Genomic DNA, 16,877 nt, shown 5'->3' with positions numbered 1-16,877 from the left:
CTGCTTATCTGGGGTTATCACTTATAATTGTGAATCCTGGAAATGATGTATTAACCTGAAGTCTTTCATTCAAGATTAGAGTTTTAGACTTTGTTGGGGTTTTCAAATATTCCTAAACTGCCGTATTATCACTGTGTTAGAGTCAAGTGACTAGCAACCATCCACGTGAAACACATGCCACTAAAGAAGTTGCCATATATGTTATTAAAAGATGCCCTATTCAGCTCTGTCCTCTGAGGTAATAAAATGTTTGTTGTGTAGCACTATCTCCATTTTAACTCTTCATAAAGTTATCTCATAAGTCCCTCCCCACCGAGAGGGACTTCAGTGAACTGTAAGAATCATGGTTTTGCTTAACTCTCACAAGAAGAGTTTTAAAATCGATGTTCGAATACGGGAATGATGTCTTTGCCCTTGACTTACATTTCTATCAGACACACGTCGTAGGCGCTTCTGGGGTGTTGTTTGACAGCTCAGAGCTCCTGCCTAAAAGCACCAATCTTGTGAGCAGAGAAAGGACCTCTTGGTGACCGGCTCTATTGTTACTTTTCTAGGATTACTTTCACTCCAGACAGTCATAGCTTATTTTTGGAAGACGCCAAAGCAATGATCTGTGTGTGCTTTCTCTAACTGAGCTAAAGAAACCCCATAGGTGAGGAACTGGACTTTTATGAATGATTCTCTCCCCCCAATTCTCTACTTCTCTACTCCTTTTTTCCACACATTTTTTTTTAAATGAGTGAATAATATTTTGTTGCGGAAACTTTATCTACTTTATCTGATAGGACCACTGACATAACAGATTTACTTTTCTGTTGACATTTAACATGATAGAGGCTAAATAAATGGTTTGGATCTTTTTGGAAACATTTATGGGAAAATTCTGTTTTTGATTCTTCTATTAAAAAAGAGTCTAATGATTTTTGTAATTGCTCCTGAACTAGGAAGTGCTTCCCCAGATATGGCCCATGTGTTCGAGTCAGCTGCATGCTGTGAATATGCTTATTTGGAGCTTTGTTTGGCTTTGCTTAGAGACATGAGCAGCGTGGCGGCACCTCTGATGATGCGTCCGGCTTTGTATTACCTGCAAGCAATTTGGACGGCGAATGTACTGTCCTTTCCATTGTTCCTGTGGCACGTTTCTTAGCTCTCCCTCTGTCTAAACTGGTGGTGATACAGTTATTTTTCATACAATCACTTTTCAGAGGCTTAGAATTTAAAATTTCATTGTGATGCGATTAAGTCTTTTGTTAATGTAACAGTTTTTGAAGTGAAAATTTGTTATTTGAACCTTGGCTCTGCGGGTTATGTTTTAGATATCTATGTATGATGTATTACGCTGGTCACGCTATTCTGTTGAAACTAAAAGGGATCATCAGAGTTGTGGCACTTTTGCTAAGAAATATTTCCCCCAACAAATTTCTTGATTATCTAGTGTGTCTATGCTTCACTACTTCCCATGGAGCACATTACTAAAACATAAGGTTTTATGTTAACTTAGGTGGCTGAGGCACAGTGTCAACTCTAGCTTTTAGATACCTCTGAACCAGCTGCTCGTTGTCTCTACCTAAATATGTCCGATTTAGGCTCAGCAGTTTATAACTGAGGAGTGTTATTCCACAACGTGCTTCATCTGATCTTGATGATTAAGAAGACACTGTCCTACCCGAGATTTTGCACTTAGATGAATGTGAGGTGCTCCCTTCTTAACTACGGAGAAGGACTTGATAGGATCTTATCCTTACACACACGCTACCCAGAACAAACAGAATTTGAAGGAACTGCTCCAGTTTCCAGTGTCCAACTAGCTAATATCACTGTCTCTGAGTTGTAGACAGTATTTCTAGACAAAGTACCTCCTGGATTACTTACCATTTTATTTCTTTGTATATTCCTATTGGTTAGGCACCATTATTGGAGAGTTTCTTCCATTATTGGTCCTTTAAAATACGTGTCCTACATGGGTGTAGGGCCCCTTACCCGAAAATGGAGATAGTTCTCAGTGTCCTATGGAAACTTTGTTCCCACGTTGGTGACAGATGCTCTTGTTCTGAGCCTTGTAGGCTGTCCCCGTTGGATAACTTCATAATAACTCTAGATGCTTTTGAGTCATCCACACAGAGAACCTAGAAAGAACTAGTTTATCTGAAGTCTGCTTGTCCTGATTTGTAGTTTTGCTATGGAAGTTTGTGTTTACCAAGAAAGAAATCAAAGCAAATGAGATTAAAAAAAAAAAAAAAAAAAGACTCATTCCTGGCTCATATGAAAAGCAGACATCTTTGTCAAATTCTACTGAAGTAAGCATTCCCTGGAGAAAAGTGTGGCTAGAAGTGGTGGGAGCAGCATGTAAGTGTAGTCCTGAGGAAGGTGACAACAGGAAAGGAACAATGTGACGGATAGCAATGACTTCTTTCCCTTTAGCGCAGACTTGGTCACATAAGGTGTCTCATGCCACATCCAGCGTTTCAATACATAGGGACAGAGGTGCTGACTTGGTATTTCTTCCTGCTCTTGACTCAAGAGAAATGCTATCTTCATTTTGCAACTGAAGGAATCTTAGTAACTTCTTCAAAGTTAATTCAGGAGACAGTTTTCCAGCACGCAGTTTTGCCCAGTATCAAAATAATTTGTTTGTTGAAGAAAATGATAGACTTAAAATCCAAATTGGTTTCATTTGATTGATTTCATAATAGTTCTTTCCCCCTGCTTTGTGTTTTTGGCATTCAGTGCCTCAGACCTTGAATAAAACAAATAATACTTATTAGAGAAGTCTATAGGGCAGGCAACACGGAGGATATTCAGGACTGAAATCCCTGCTGGAAGGATGTTCTCACAAGAGGTATGCTTCCATCATACAGACTTTACTGACTTTACTGATGGGCAGGGGAATATTTCTAATAATTTATATTGCATTGTATCCACAGTCGCCATTCCAACCTGAGGCAGACAAACTTAGCTACTTTATCTCAGAGACACAAGATGCTGGTGGTAAGGAGCAAAGAGATTTTTAAGAAACACCATTCCTCCAGTCAGCCTGGGTGAGGCCACTGAGCGCAGTGACTCTCAAACTGGAGCTGAGTGACAAAAGCCATGACATTATACTCATGGCCTTGAGCTGTGTCTGAAACCGTCAACAAGTTATGTTTCAGTACCAGCCATGCTTCTGTATCTGCAAAAAGAATTTAAGGTTTCCTGTGAAAAAATTTGTTTCAAACCCCTTTACTTTTGGCAGGATGTGTTCAAATTATTGCCTAAAATAATTTCCAGATAGAAAAGACATTACGTTTTGTAGAAATTCTGGAATATTTCTTTGGGTAAATGATTTGGTATTCATTTAATCGAGTTCCAGATAGTCTTTGTGATTATAAGGTGTCGAAAACTGCAAGCATTCTTGTACCTTGTGTATTCAGAGCTGGTGTGGGATTGGTAAGAGGATTATGGACGAGGGTGAAATTAAAAGAAGGCTTAGTCCTCACTTGTGAATAGTCCCTCGTATGGGGGGAAAGGAGGTCAGTAATTTTACCTGGACACTATCTATCGTTGAAACAGCCAGTAAACAAACTCACACATAAAGGTTGGCATTTTTAGTAGAAATGAGGAAGTTTATGCATTATTTCAGATCTACTCTAATGAACACCTATGGTCTGTATCAAATAAAAAATAAGTTTTAGAGATTAAGAACATAGAAAAAAGACCTGATGAGTCCACCAGGATAGGGCTGGGCCACATCTCTCTCTCCTTCTGACTTAAATATTCCTCTATTCTTCTTTCTAATATTTATAGGATGTTAGAAGATGAAATGCAAGTTAACAGTGTGGAAAAAGTTAGCTCAGCACAATTAAGAAACAAATGATTGCCCCACTTGAAGATGAAGAAACTGTAAACAGAAGTAGAAGAAGCTGTTGGGAAAGTTGTGGGGTGTTTTTTGTTGTTGTTGTTTTTTTTTTTTTTATGACACATTGCTTCTGTGAATAAATCTCTGTGTCCACTAAAACTGCGCCTTTGCTTTCTCTATTGCAAGCACCAAGAGCCTGTCACGACTTTAAGTCTCTCCTAAGCACTTTCCAAGGGAACTGGTGACATTCCTCCCCACTGTTGATACACCACGGCACCACATATTTACACGGGGCTTTTTGGCTAAAAGACCCAACTTTTCTCTCTTTGTACCCTTATTCCTACATCTTTAATACAAGGCTGGACTGTTTATGTAGTCTGTTGCCTGAGACTGTGGTGGCAGAGGGACAATATTAGGGGCAGTATTAGAATTTGTTTAAGTCTGAACCGGGAATTCCATTTGTCTTAGTGACATTAGTGTCAAACTGTTAGTGCCACACTATTTTAAATTGTGTCCAAGAGCCTGAGAGGCTTGGGCTTCTAGGTGTCATCTATAAACTTAGAAACAAACAAAAGAGCCTCTCTCCATTGAATATGGAAGCCCCAAGAGCAATTAAAAAGCAGCCTGGGACCTCACCCGGGCAACTTGGCGGAACCAGAGCTCATGGCATTCCCCTGGATATTGTTGAGATCTGTCAGAGAAAAGCTAAAGCAAATAATCAAAGGGAAAATAATTGTTCCTGGGAAAAGTTTTGTTTTGGAAGCTAAGTGTAGTGGAAAGAATTGTTGGTTCTAGTCTCAGCTCTGCCTGTAACTACGTACTTGGCATATTGCTTCAAAACCCAAGGCTCTCTTCCATAAAACAAGGAATCAAAGTAGCGTATTTCCAAATTCCCTTCCAGCTTAAAAAATTGATAAGTTTGTACTTTGGCTCACCCTTTGAAGAATTTTATTGTATTCTTTTTAATCTTCACCTGAGAATATGCTTCCACTGACTTTTGGAGAGAGAGTAGAAGAGACGGGGGAAGAGAGAGAAAGATGCTGAGATTGAGATGGTTGCCTCCCATATGCATCCTGGCCGGGGGTGGAACCTGTAACCTTTTGGTTTGCAGGCAGCACTCCGACCAGCTGAGCCACCCGTCCAGGGCTCACATTGGAAGAATTTTTGAAAATTAGAACGTGTTTACATATAACAAACATGCCTGTATATTAATCATACAGCTTGCATTTTATACCCATGTAATCACCAATCAGATCAAAATTAGAATATCTTTATCTTCCCGGGAAGTTCTCTTCTTCCTCTTCCAGCCATTACTACCTTTGATTTAGAGATTATCACTCTGACTTTCATCATCAGATTAGCTTTGAATGTGGTGAACTTCAGGCAAATGAAATCATTCTGTAATACTTATTTGTGTCTGGCTTCTTTTACTCAACTCAGTGCTTCTGAGACTCATCCAGGTATTACAATGTGTCACTGGCTCAGTTTTTAAAATATTGCAGTGTAGTGAATATAACACAGTTTATGTATCCATTATCCTATTTTCCATTTCAGGCTTATTATGAATAAAGCTGCTTTAAACTTTCCTATACAAGTCCTTTTTTTACATATTTTTTTGGACACATGCAGTCATCTCTTTGGGGCTTATACCTAGGACTGGACTTGTTGTCTCACAAGGTAGGCTTGTGTTTAGCTGCATTAAGAACTGTCAAGAAAGTATTCCAAATTATGATGCCAGTTTTCACTCGTAACATCAATGTGCAAGCTATTCTGGTGAACATAACTGGGATTTTCATTTGCCTTTCTCTGATGAACACTGCTATTGAGCTCCTTGAATACAGGGTGGGGCAAAAATAGGTTTGCAGTCGTTAGTTTAAAAGCACAGTTTATTATTTTATTATTGCTTATTAATTATTGTATTATTTTCCCAACGAACAACTGCACACCTACTTTTGCCCTGCCCTGCATACCCACTGGTCATTCAGATGGCTTCTTTTGTAGTGACCTTTTGAAGCCTTTCACTAATTGTTATTGGTCTGTTTATATTGAATTTCAGGTGTTTAAATATTTTGGATGCAGGTCTTTTGTCAGATATTTTGAAAAGATTTCCTTTCATTCTATTGCCTCTTCACTTGTTTTTGACAAGAAGAAGTACAATTTTTCCATTGCTTTTTCCTTTCATGTTTTGCATAGAAAAAACGTTTCCCTTTCTCCTGGTCTTGAAGTGATGGTTTTGGCATTTGTATTTATATCTATGATCCTTTCTAAATTACCTTTTATTCTGAAATGAGGCCAGGTTCGAGGGTTGGTTTCTTCCATACAGATAACCAGTGCTCCAGCACCGTGTATGAAAAAGCCATGCCTTTTCCTCAGTGCGTTTCAGTAATGCCTTAAAAAAAATCATATATTTTTCTGTATTCTCTATTATGTTTTATTGATTTATGTTCTGTCTTTGCACCATTATCATACTATTTTACCTCCTGTAGCTTTCTAGTAAGTTTTGAAATCTGACAGTTTAATGTCTCCACTTTTGCTTTTCATGTATATCTTGGCTATTGTAGGTTCTTCACATTCCCACTTTCAAGCAGTCTTTGTGCAAAAACTAGTTTTATAATAATATGAAGTCATTATTTGCCCTTTTAAAAATACTGTCTTTACATTTAGTACTGATAGTATAGTAGCAACAGTAGGTAAAACTGATGGAATCTTAGCATAGTAAGAGCAGTGTCAGCAAACTACACTGTGGCTGATGCTACCTACTCACACATAAAAGAAAAAAACCCACTATAATTACTTAGGAATGCCTTTGACACAATAAAAACTACTACAATTATTATATTAATTTTTTTAGATTTAATAAACTAATTCTATTAAATTTTGTTGCTTGTGTACTTCTTTTTAATATTCTGTATATCACATTGCAAGATAGATGTCCTGAGGAGATGCAATTGAACGATGGTTGTGGATTGAACCCAGCAACCATCTTTCTCCAAAGAACAACTGAAAAACCTTATTCAGACATGGGTATTTGGCAGACACTTTCTCAAAAATAAAGTAAGCGAGACACTTCAAAGAAAAGAGCTGACACGTTTATTAGCCATGATAAAATTGCAGTCTTTAATCGGTAGTTACAAATTCGAAAACCATGTATTCACCTGTATCCACCACTGTCTACATTGCAAGTTTCTTATATTTAAAGACACCTCTGTTGAGATAGATGCTGATATCAACTACAGTGACATTTTTATATCCTCTGGTAAAAATAAAGGAGGATTTGGAAGGTCTGCAATATTTTCCAAACGACCAATTTTATGATATTACAAAATTATGTATGGGTAATGGACTCATTCCAAGGTAAGATAGGAAAAGGCATTTTAATGTAAGAGAGGACAAAAGTTAATTGATATGGTCTCAGACATCATTGGAACTGACTTGTTAACATGTCATATTAAAGAAAAATAGCTCCAGAACATGAAAAGGCTCAGAATCTGAATTAGCTCCTCCCTTTTGCAGTTACATTTTTGAGGGAGGTCAACTTGTCCTCACATACTTCACCAAAACCGCGTATGGCAACAGATGGAATGCATAGGCTGATGTGAGAATCCGCCTGTTGTCTATTACAGATTTCTACTCCAAATGTAAAAATGGCATTTATACTAGTATTTATGCTGAAAGAGTTTCTTACTGTTTTTCAGTGAGTTGAAAATAAACGTTCCCAATGTTGATAGGTAAAATGCACATAAACCAAAGTTCTTTGGAACCTTGAGTTTTTAAGAGTAGAAAGTAATCCTGATTCAAAAACAGGTTTGAAACCCATTGATATATACCCCCCTCACACACATACACACATATATATGACATATATATTTATCTCTACAGAAGTTTAAATATTTGATTACAATCTCAATGAATTAGTAAATGAAATTTGGAAGGATTGACATAATTAAATATGCTAATGCATGAACCTTTTATAACTATCCATTTATTTATTTTCCTTTAATTTTTCCTAATATTTGTTAAGTTTTGACATAGAAGTCTGAAACACATTTTGTACAATTTCTTTCAACTATTTGATATAGTGTTTTATTTCATCTTCTGTTTTATTATAGTATATTATAGAATACAGTATTTTTTGCAGGTTGAACTTGTGTCTAGAAGCCTTTCTAAATTTATGTATTAATTCTGGTAGATTCCTTTGAATTTTCTATTCAATTATGTCATCTGCAAATAAAGATGGTTTTATTTATTTTCGATCTTTATATCTTTTATTTTTTTTACCCCTTATAGTTGCTTAGACTTCTAGTGTGATGTTGACTAGAAATAATGACACTGAACATTCTTATCATCTTAATCTTAGAGAAAAGTGTTTAATATTCTGCTATTAAACAGTATGTTACATATAGTATGTTTGATATGTACATTACATGTAATGAAAACCTACATTTTTATATTGTGTCATTCTTATATTAGAACCCCTATATTCTTATATTGTACCATTTCTTTACTGGAATGAGGAAAAAATGGCAAAATTGTTAAAAGAACCAAGCTGACATTCTACACCTGAAAAAAAAAAAAAATAGTATCTTAAGTAAATCAGCGAATGGGCTTAACAACTTGCTGGATGCAGAGGAGAAAGGATCAGAGACTAAAAAAACAAGTCAAAATTTATCAAAGCTGAAGTAGAGGCAGAAGAAAATCCTATATAATAAAGAGGGAATATGCTAATTGACTGCCCCGCCCTCAAAGATGGCAGTGCCCATAGCCAATAAGGAGGGAGTATGCTAATTGACTGTCATGCCCTCAAAAGATTGCGGCACCCACAGCCAAAAACTTGTGGCAGGCAGCTGTTCCGTGTGCCTGCCTCTAGAGTCCCCCAGCCCCCTCGGCACCCCAGCTGCCCAGGGCCGCCTAAGGCTCAGGTAACCAGGGCCAGCCGAGGCTTGCACTGCCAGCAGTGGCAGCAGCAGAGGTATGATGGGGTGTCGTCTTCCCCTGATCGCTAGGTCACCACCTGCCCCTGAGGTCTCCCAGACTATGAGAGAGGGCAGGCTGGGCTGAGGACTCCCCCCTCCAGTGCATGAATTTTAATACACTGGGCCTCTAGTAATGAAATAAAATAGAACTCAGTTTGAGAAGTCTGAGTGTTAATATTAAACTAACATGTGTAATTGTTAAACATGGATGACAAGATGCAGCGAAGAGGACAAAAGAAAAGAAGGACTGAGAATTTCCCTCATTAATTAAAGATAACAACTCTTCAACAAAGTCAGTGTATCCCAATTAGGATAAACACTACGAAAATCTTTCTTTGGCATATCAGAGTCAAACTGTTGAAATCCAAATAACATGAAGCAATTTTAACAAAACTTTGGTTTTCTTTGTTTCATATTTAGGTGAAGATTTGGAGCTTTGACAAAATTAGTGTGATTTTTAAGTTTCTTTGGCAGTATGAGATCCCTGTCCCCCAGTGATCTGTGAAGAATCTTCAGGGCCTTAGCTGGTTTAGCTCAGTGGATAGAGTGTTGGCCTGTGGACTGAAGCATCCCGGGTTCAATTCCAGTTAAGGGCACATGCACAGGTTGTGGTCTCCATCTTCAGTAGTGGGTATGCAGGAGGCAGCCGTATGATTCTCTCTCATAATTGATGTTTCTATCTCTCCCTCTCTCTCAGAAGTCAATAAAAATAATATATATATGAATCTTCAGAATATTTTATGAAAAAATAAAGTAAAAGATACGGGAAACCAATATTTATTGATAAACATCTAAGTGCCCAACATTGCTAGGTGTTTTCACAGGGCTCATCTCATTCAATCACATTTAATTTAATCACAGGTCCATTTCAGAAATATGCCAAGAGTGGGACCTAAGACACCTAGCTCCTGATACTTAGAATTACTTACAGTGCATTATGGTGACACCTCAGATAAGTCCAAACCTCTTTTTACCCTGCCTGATCAAATATTCATTTCAAAGCACTGTATGCTGAAATGAGGTACATGGGAGTTGAAGAGAATCAACTATTCAGGTGGTGACAATGTGTGAATGCAGCTGGCAGAGGAAGTTCCAGTAGGATGAATTCCCAGCCTGTCCCTACTGCTTCAGGCAACAGCTGACAGGCCTGACTGGTCACTGGCTTCCCATTTGTGGCATTGATAGGACTGAAAATTCTTAGTGTCACAGATACTTAAAAGCTGCCCCTGTTAGAGAGGATATGAACAGCGCTGGAGGGACCTTTTGGCATAGAGATGTAATCAATATGGCCTAGAGTTCATGGCCCGAACCTATAATTATCTGGACTGTATAAAGGTGGCTCCTTGTTACAGAAAATGCTTATCTTCAGAACTTTGGGGCTAACATCGTGAATGGACAGAAGAAAAATAGAGGCTTTGTCAAACCTCTTTCTATACTTGGCAGTATTTTGAAGGCTATCATCATAATCACAGACTAGGCTATTCTTAGAGGATTAGAACATTGTATCTTTAAGATTTGGGGTGCTGAAGTCTACATCTCACCTCTGATGCTATCCTGTGAAAGTTGTGGCTTGAATGTTATCAGCTTCTGATTGGGGTTTTTTGAATACCAAAATGGAATTTATTTTCATTGATCCATGGATTTGGAGTGCAGCTTAAGTAATAACACATTTTGAGTTTGATCTTTTCCTGCAGCTAGATGTTTGCTGGGAAAGGAAATAGGTAAGCGAATACCAGTGGCATCCATGTTCCAGGGGCAAGAGTGAGCAGAAGGTGATGACACAAGTAGCAATTCTTAAGTCATTATTTTAACCACTGCGTTTATGTATATTTGGACCAACATTAATTTGCCACCTGAAAATAATAAAACTGCAGGCATGAAGTGATTTGACAGTTGATGTGGATCCTGATTGTGCTGTCACTGCTCGGCTTCAGAGACCTCTGGATGGCATTATTATTGGGTTACCCTATCGACAGGATGCTTTGATAAGGAGGGGGAAAGTAGTGCCTTGTAATAGAGGTTTCTCTGAGAACAAGGCTGTCTTTGTATTCTACTTGGCCTGGTATTAGTGCCTGCCAGCAGATAATCAATATTTGTTGCATTGTTGATTTCTCATAAAAATAAGGCTTTATACCATAAAGTGATTAAAGTTTAATAATGTTGCATCTTTCTATCTCCATTCTATCACTTATACCTAGAATAGGTAATCTTGACCTAGAGTTTTAGGATTGCCCTTATGTTCACGATCACTAATCCTCTATTATATTTGGGCCCTTGGTAAACTGTGTGAGAGGTTGGACTATTTTGCAGAGCATTTCAAATGATCTTTTATGTTAATTTAGAAAAGCATTATTATTTTTAAGTAGTATGTCTTTCATCTTTGATAGCTTTGATGTAACCAGATAATAAAAATAAATGAATTATGACCCTCAACTCAATTGTTTTTTGGTCTCATTAGGCTAGCATGGAAGTTTGTGTTTTAAGGTTTATTGTTATAAAGCATCAACTGTAGCAAATTCCTGCTTCCTGGCATCTGTGGTCCAGTCTGGCAAACTTCACTGAAAGGAATGGACTTACTTTTGTCTGGCCACACTAGGCTAACTTTCAGACCTATCGTATGGATCTTTGGGGCTGTCTTTTAACCTAGCCCATCTTAGACGTGGGCCCAGGATTTTGACAAATAGGGATGTGACTGAACTTCCATGAAGCCAGAAAGTTTGATTGAAGACCTGAGTGACTTGTACTAATGCTCTAGGCCAGTGGTTGCCAACTGGTTGTTCGGGCACCACTGGTGATCCGTGACACATCGTATCTTGAGTCTCAAACCCGTCTTATTTTGGTGTTGGAAAGACTGCTGTTATTCTGTAAATGCTCAGTGTGAAGATTGTAGGAAATACCAGAAGTTGCACTTGAAACTTTAATAACCTCTCGGTTAGTAATCTCTTCTTTAGATGAGTTTATTTAGTTTTCAAATAAAAGATGTTTGCATGACTGTGAAGAGAAAAGACCCTTTTACCTTCTGTTTCTCTCTGAAGAGGGCACTTAAAGCATCCACAGTAGTCTCTGGACTTTCTCTTATCAAGCTGACTCCTCCAGTGCCCGAAAAATTTAACCACGAGTGAACATCTCTGAGCAGTATTTTTATAGCCATGTAGGGTCCAGATTCCTTAATCAGAGAGCCTAAGCCCGAGAGACTGAATGTAGGTATGGTGCCTGAAACTTTTCGTTTGCCTGGAAACCTGTTCCTAATTTTACTCTTTATTCCTATACACCCTCATTGATTAAATTAATTACTTTCCCCTCTGTTCTTAAACTTTTACTGTTGTGTTTATCACCTCATATTAAAGTTAGTTGGGAACCATTTCCCATTCTAGACTGTGAACTCATCTTTGTACTCCCCACAGCACCCTGAAAGGTTCTGACACATAATAGGCACTCAATAAATGTTAATGAATTCAACATTTCAGCATGGAATATTGAAACCAAATTTTTGCATCTGAGTAGACATAGTGGTTGCCTCCTAAGAGGGGAACTGAGTGGCTAAGGAACAGACGTGAGGAGGCTTTTCCCCCCTTCACTGTCATCTTTTAGAAAATGTGCCCAACGGAGGTGAATCTTTCCTTTTAACACAATTTTTCAGAATTTGACAGGCTACTATTGCAAGTTATTATTGTTTGTTCATACAAAAGAAGAAACTGAGGTTAAGGGATGTTAAATAACTTGTCTATTGCCACATGGCTAATAGGTGGTAGAGCAAATAGATGAATCTGTGAAACCCTCACTTTTCCCAGGAAACTGAACTAAAGTCTACCTTGATTTTGTTCTTACAGTCAGCAGGTGGCAGGGTGTGATCTGATGTAGGAACCATCCTTATTTATTCTTTATATCGTATAATCAATATGTGTTTGCATCATAGACGTCACAAAAGTCAGCACCAGCACTCTCAAGTGATTCCTCTGTTTTAAAGGGCCACTGACAAAACCTCTTTGATGGTATTTTGAGGATTGAAGACTGTTGCCTTCATGGCTCACCTAGATATCTCTGCAGCTCACAGGGAGACTCTTACCCTATAAGCAGTAAACATTTATTTTCAGCAGGAAAGCCACTCTCCACCAGGTAATGTTTTCTCAAGCTGAAAAAAGGCTTGGGAACCATTTCCCATTCTAGACTGTGAACTCATCTTTGTACTCCCCACAGCACCCTGAAATTGCCCAAGGTCACATTTCTTTTTGATCTGCTTGTGAGAAAAAATGCAAACTAAAAGAATACCAGTGTCTGAAACTCACAATTTATTCTATAGATTAGGCTTGGCAGAGGGTGACAGTGATTATATTTCTCTTGAAATATTTATTATTGCCTTTTCAAAATATGGATTAAAGCATAGAAGAAGCCAAAAAAGCCAATGCCTGATCCTCAGGAGATTGCTACAGTAAGTTAGTTAGTAAAAGATGATTAAAGACCCTGTTGATTCCAAAATCTGATCCAAAGCTGTTTGGGTACATTTGTAGTGTGTAAAGGTCACTCTTACCGTCCTTTTAAGGACAGATAGTCATCACTGTGGCTTAATGAGAAATAATGTTGACTTCTACACAGAACAGAAATTAACCATTTCGTAAGGTTTTTAGTGGGGACTAAAGAATTGGAATTACCTTCTTGAGCCTATCTTAAAGCTTATGTAAAAAAAGAAGAACCTCAAAAGAGTATGTTTTTCAGTGTACGTACAGTTTTCTCAGACTACAAAAGGTGAAGAAGTGTTTGCCAGGGCTGGCTGTTTCCATTGGGTTTTGCCTCTGTCTTGCTATGTCCTTGTCTCGCTCCCTCTTTTCCCCTCTGTGTCTGTTTCCATGTCTTCTGTTTCTGTTTCTCCCCACTGGCCTCTGGATTCTATTTTGATAATTCTCTTTTATATCTGTAAGTGGAAGACTCTCTTCCCAGGATGCTGACTCTGCCATTATTTTTGTAACACTCCTTATATGCACAGGAGGTTTCACTGTGGCTGTAAAACTTGGCCTTGGCATCCATTGGGCAGATAGTTTTCAGCCTGGGTGAGACTTCTTGTTGGGACCATGAAAGTGTTGGGGTGTCCCTGCCCTCCACTCTTCCTGCTTCAAGTCTGACATTAGTGGTTTTAGCTCTGTTGACCCTTCTTTAAACCAGAGCTTTATGGCCTATTAGAGCATCATGTGGATTTTCTCTCTTTTTTTATGATATGGTAGAGGGAAAGAAAAAACTCCTCTAAAGTTACAAATGGTTTCATTTACCAAAATGACTATTTCTCTTGGAAAGTTTTGTCATTTCTTTAAAATTTCCAGGAGTTGGGTGGGCTTGATATTCTCCCTCCCACTCTGCCTTCCCCTTCGCACCCCCTCCCCTCCCCGCACTCTCATGTTGGCAGATATATTGAGAGCTCTAAGCATAATTCCAGGCTTTTAGGAGACAAATTATTGACCAAGGAGTAACCAAGACACACATATTTTTACTGTTATTTTAAGGAAACTTCTCAGTCAAGATGGAAGTAAGGACAGAATACCACAGGCTATTTTTTGACTGCTTCATTTGTAAAACGTAGGACAAAGGCAAGCAGCCTTGGGAGATTGAGATCTATGCTTACCCAATCTACACTTACTATCATACTTCATCATTTATCGGGTCCAAGAACAGTCTCATTCACATATATTCTCTTGTGGGTGCCAAATCAGGTATTACCCTTGTTAGAGATTCTCCGCATTGCCCTACCTAGTCCTTCTTAATTAAAGGGCTTTAAGCATTTCCCCCTCAAGGTATCTTAATGCTTTAATGAAATGAAACATATTTGCCCTCTCCATAAAAATAATGCTTCAAACTTTTAGCTTATGTTTTGCCTATCAAAGTAGCTTCGCCCAACCTTGAAGCAAAGAACTCTTACTAGGAGCTTCTGATGGGTAGACAAGGAACCACTGTAGAAACTTAAGGATTTCCTGTCCTAGGGAGGTTATGTCCTTCAATAGGGTGCCAGCTTATCGTAAATCTAGGCAGAGCTGAGAAGGGAGGAAGGTGTGGGATTTTCTTATCATCACAAGCCGGGTGACCTCCATGGGTTGCCTCTGCCGTTGCCTCAGCTGTGGCTTTTAATGGAGCTGTATCAGCACCTGTGCTCTTTCATCCCTCCCTTTTTATGAGAATAAAAAGTAAATTGGGTGCTATTTAAATATTTCCTACTTACGTTTATTGAAAACTACTCTGCCGCAGGGCATGGCACTTGGAAAAACTGCCTCAAACGCGCCCGCCCGGTGTTCCACCACGTGGTTTAGCCCAGGACCTGGACTTTGTTTTTGCTCAGACCTTTAATTTCTTTAAACCAAACGATCACAGAAAAACTTAGGAGGAGCCTAGTTTCATCTGTGAGGTTTTTAATAAAAGTTAAGTGGATTGCGGCTAGAAAACCAGACCCGTGAAAGCCAGGATGTGCTGACTCCAAGGAAAACCTAGAGAATTCTTAGATTTCTTGCTCTCCATGTTGGGGAGAAAAGAGGAAGGCAGAAGCTCAGCACTGGTCCCCTTTGGAAAAGAAAGGGAGTAAGGGATGTTCTGTTAAATTCGTTTCTCACATATTGGTGTGTGTTTTTTTTAAAGTTTGTCCTGCTTACATATATATGATTGTTCTATACATTTTTGAAAATAGAAAAATGTATAAATAAAATTTAAAATCTACTTTTGTTCCATACATATTATTCTTTTAACATTTTGATATTTAGTGTAGATATTTTAATGATTATATTCTCTGAATCATTTATTTGTCTTATCTTCTATTAATCTTTTTGGTTTCTTTTTTCTTTTCTTTTTTTTTCCATGCTAATTAAGAATAAATTTCCTATATGTAAGTTTTTGTTTTATGTTTCCAAACATTTAAAGAAGATTTATTACCAGTCCTTCTCAAACTCTAACCAAAAATAGAAAAGGAGGGAGCATTTCCAAATTAATCTTACAAGGCCAAAACCAGACAAGGGTACTACAAGAGAAGAAACTTAACAGGTCAATGTCCCTGATGAACATAGATGCAAAAACCCTCAATAAAATATTAGCAAAGCTAATTCAACTATGCATGAAAGGATCACAAACCATGATTAAATGGGATTTATTCCAGGAATGCTAGGATGGTTCAACATCAGCAAATCAATCAATGTGGTACACAACGTTAGCAAAACGAAGGATAAAAATTATATGACCTCCTCAGTAGATGCAGAAAAAGCATTTAACAAAATTCAGCATATACTTATGATATTCAGACCCAATGAGATTTTCTTCCCATATCACCAGTAAGACAAAGATGCCCATTCTTGCCACTTGAATTCAACATAGTACTGGAAGACCTAGCCAGAGCAGTTAGTCAAGACAAAGAAATAAAAGGCATCCAAATCAGAAAGGACGAAGAAAGAAACCTGTCATTACTTGTAGATGACATGTGTAGAAGACCTTAAAAACTCCGCCAAAATACTGTTAGAACTGGTAAACAAATTCAGTTAGGTTGCAGAATGTAAGGTCAATATACAAAAATCAGTTGTGTTTCTATTCACTAATGAATTATCAGAAAGATAAGCTAGTGAAACAATCCCATTTATAGTTACATAAAAAAGAATGAAATATCTAAGGCAATGATGAAAGAAGTTAAAGAAGACACAAATGGAAAGATATTGTGAGCTCATGTTTAAAAAAATTTAATACTGTTACAATGTGCATAACACCCAAGGCAATGTACTGATTTAATGCAATTCCTATCAAAATTCCAATGGCATTTTTTCACAGAAATAGACCAAGCCATTCTAAAATTTATATGGAACCACAAAAGTCCCTAAATAGTCAACACAATATTGAGGAAGAAGATAAAAGTTGGAGACACCATGCTTCCTAATTTCAAACTAGGAAGCTACAGTAATAAAATATATATATATATATATAGCAGAAAAGTAGGTTCATAATATAAACCCACACATATGTGGTCAATTAATTTACAACAAGGAAATAAGAATATACAATGGGGAAAGGATAACCTCTCCAATAAAAGGTATTTGGATCATTGGATCTCTATCTTA

At 37.9% G+C, this 16,877-nt stretch overlaps 1 protein-coding gene across 11 annotated transcripts in view; it reads left to right on the top strand.

Moving 5' to 3' along the window:
* Positions 1-16,877, top strand: part of BCAS3 (BCAS3 microtubule associated cell migration factor) — a 457,087-nt gene that overhangs the window by 224,415 nt on the left and 215,795 nt on the right. Inside the window, exons 24-25 of one of the 11 annotated variants that reach the window (XM_036451751.2) lie at positions 555-652; positions 3,784-3,949. The exons of 8 other annotated variants lie outside the window; for them this stretch is intronic. In XM_036451751.2, the coding sequence (XP_036307644.1) occupies positions 555-610 (56 nt within the window). In that variant the 3' untranslated portion in view covers positions 611-652; positions 3,784-3,949. Of the gene's footprint in view, positions 1-554; positions 653-944; positions 3,343-3,783; positions 3,950-16,877 lie in introns of those variants that run through there. 2 more of the 11 variants (XM_036451752.2, XM_036451753.2) reach the window with 2 other exon arrangements.

This window comes from Pipistrellus kuhlii, unplaced genomic scaffold (genome assembly GCF_014108245.1).
Source record: "Pipistrellus kuhlii isolate mPipKuh1 unplaced genomic scaffold, mPipKuh1.p scaffold_m20_p_22, whole genome shotgun sequence".
Classification (NCBI taxonomy): Eukaryota; Metazoa; Chordata; class Mammalia; order Chiroptera; family Vespertilionidae; genus Pipistrellus; species Pipistrellus kuhlii.
The sequence above is the reverse complement of the archived record's forward strand: the minus strand, read 5'-3'. Positions and strand labels throughout refer to the sequence as shown.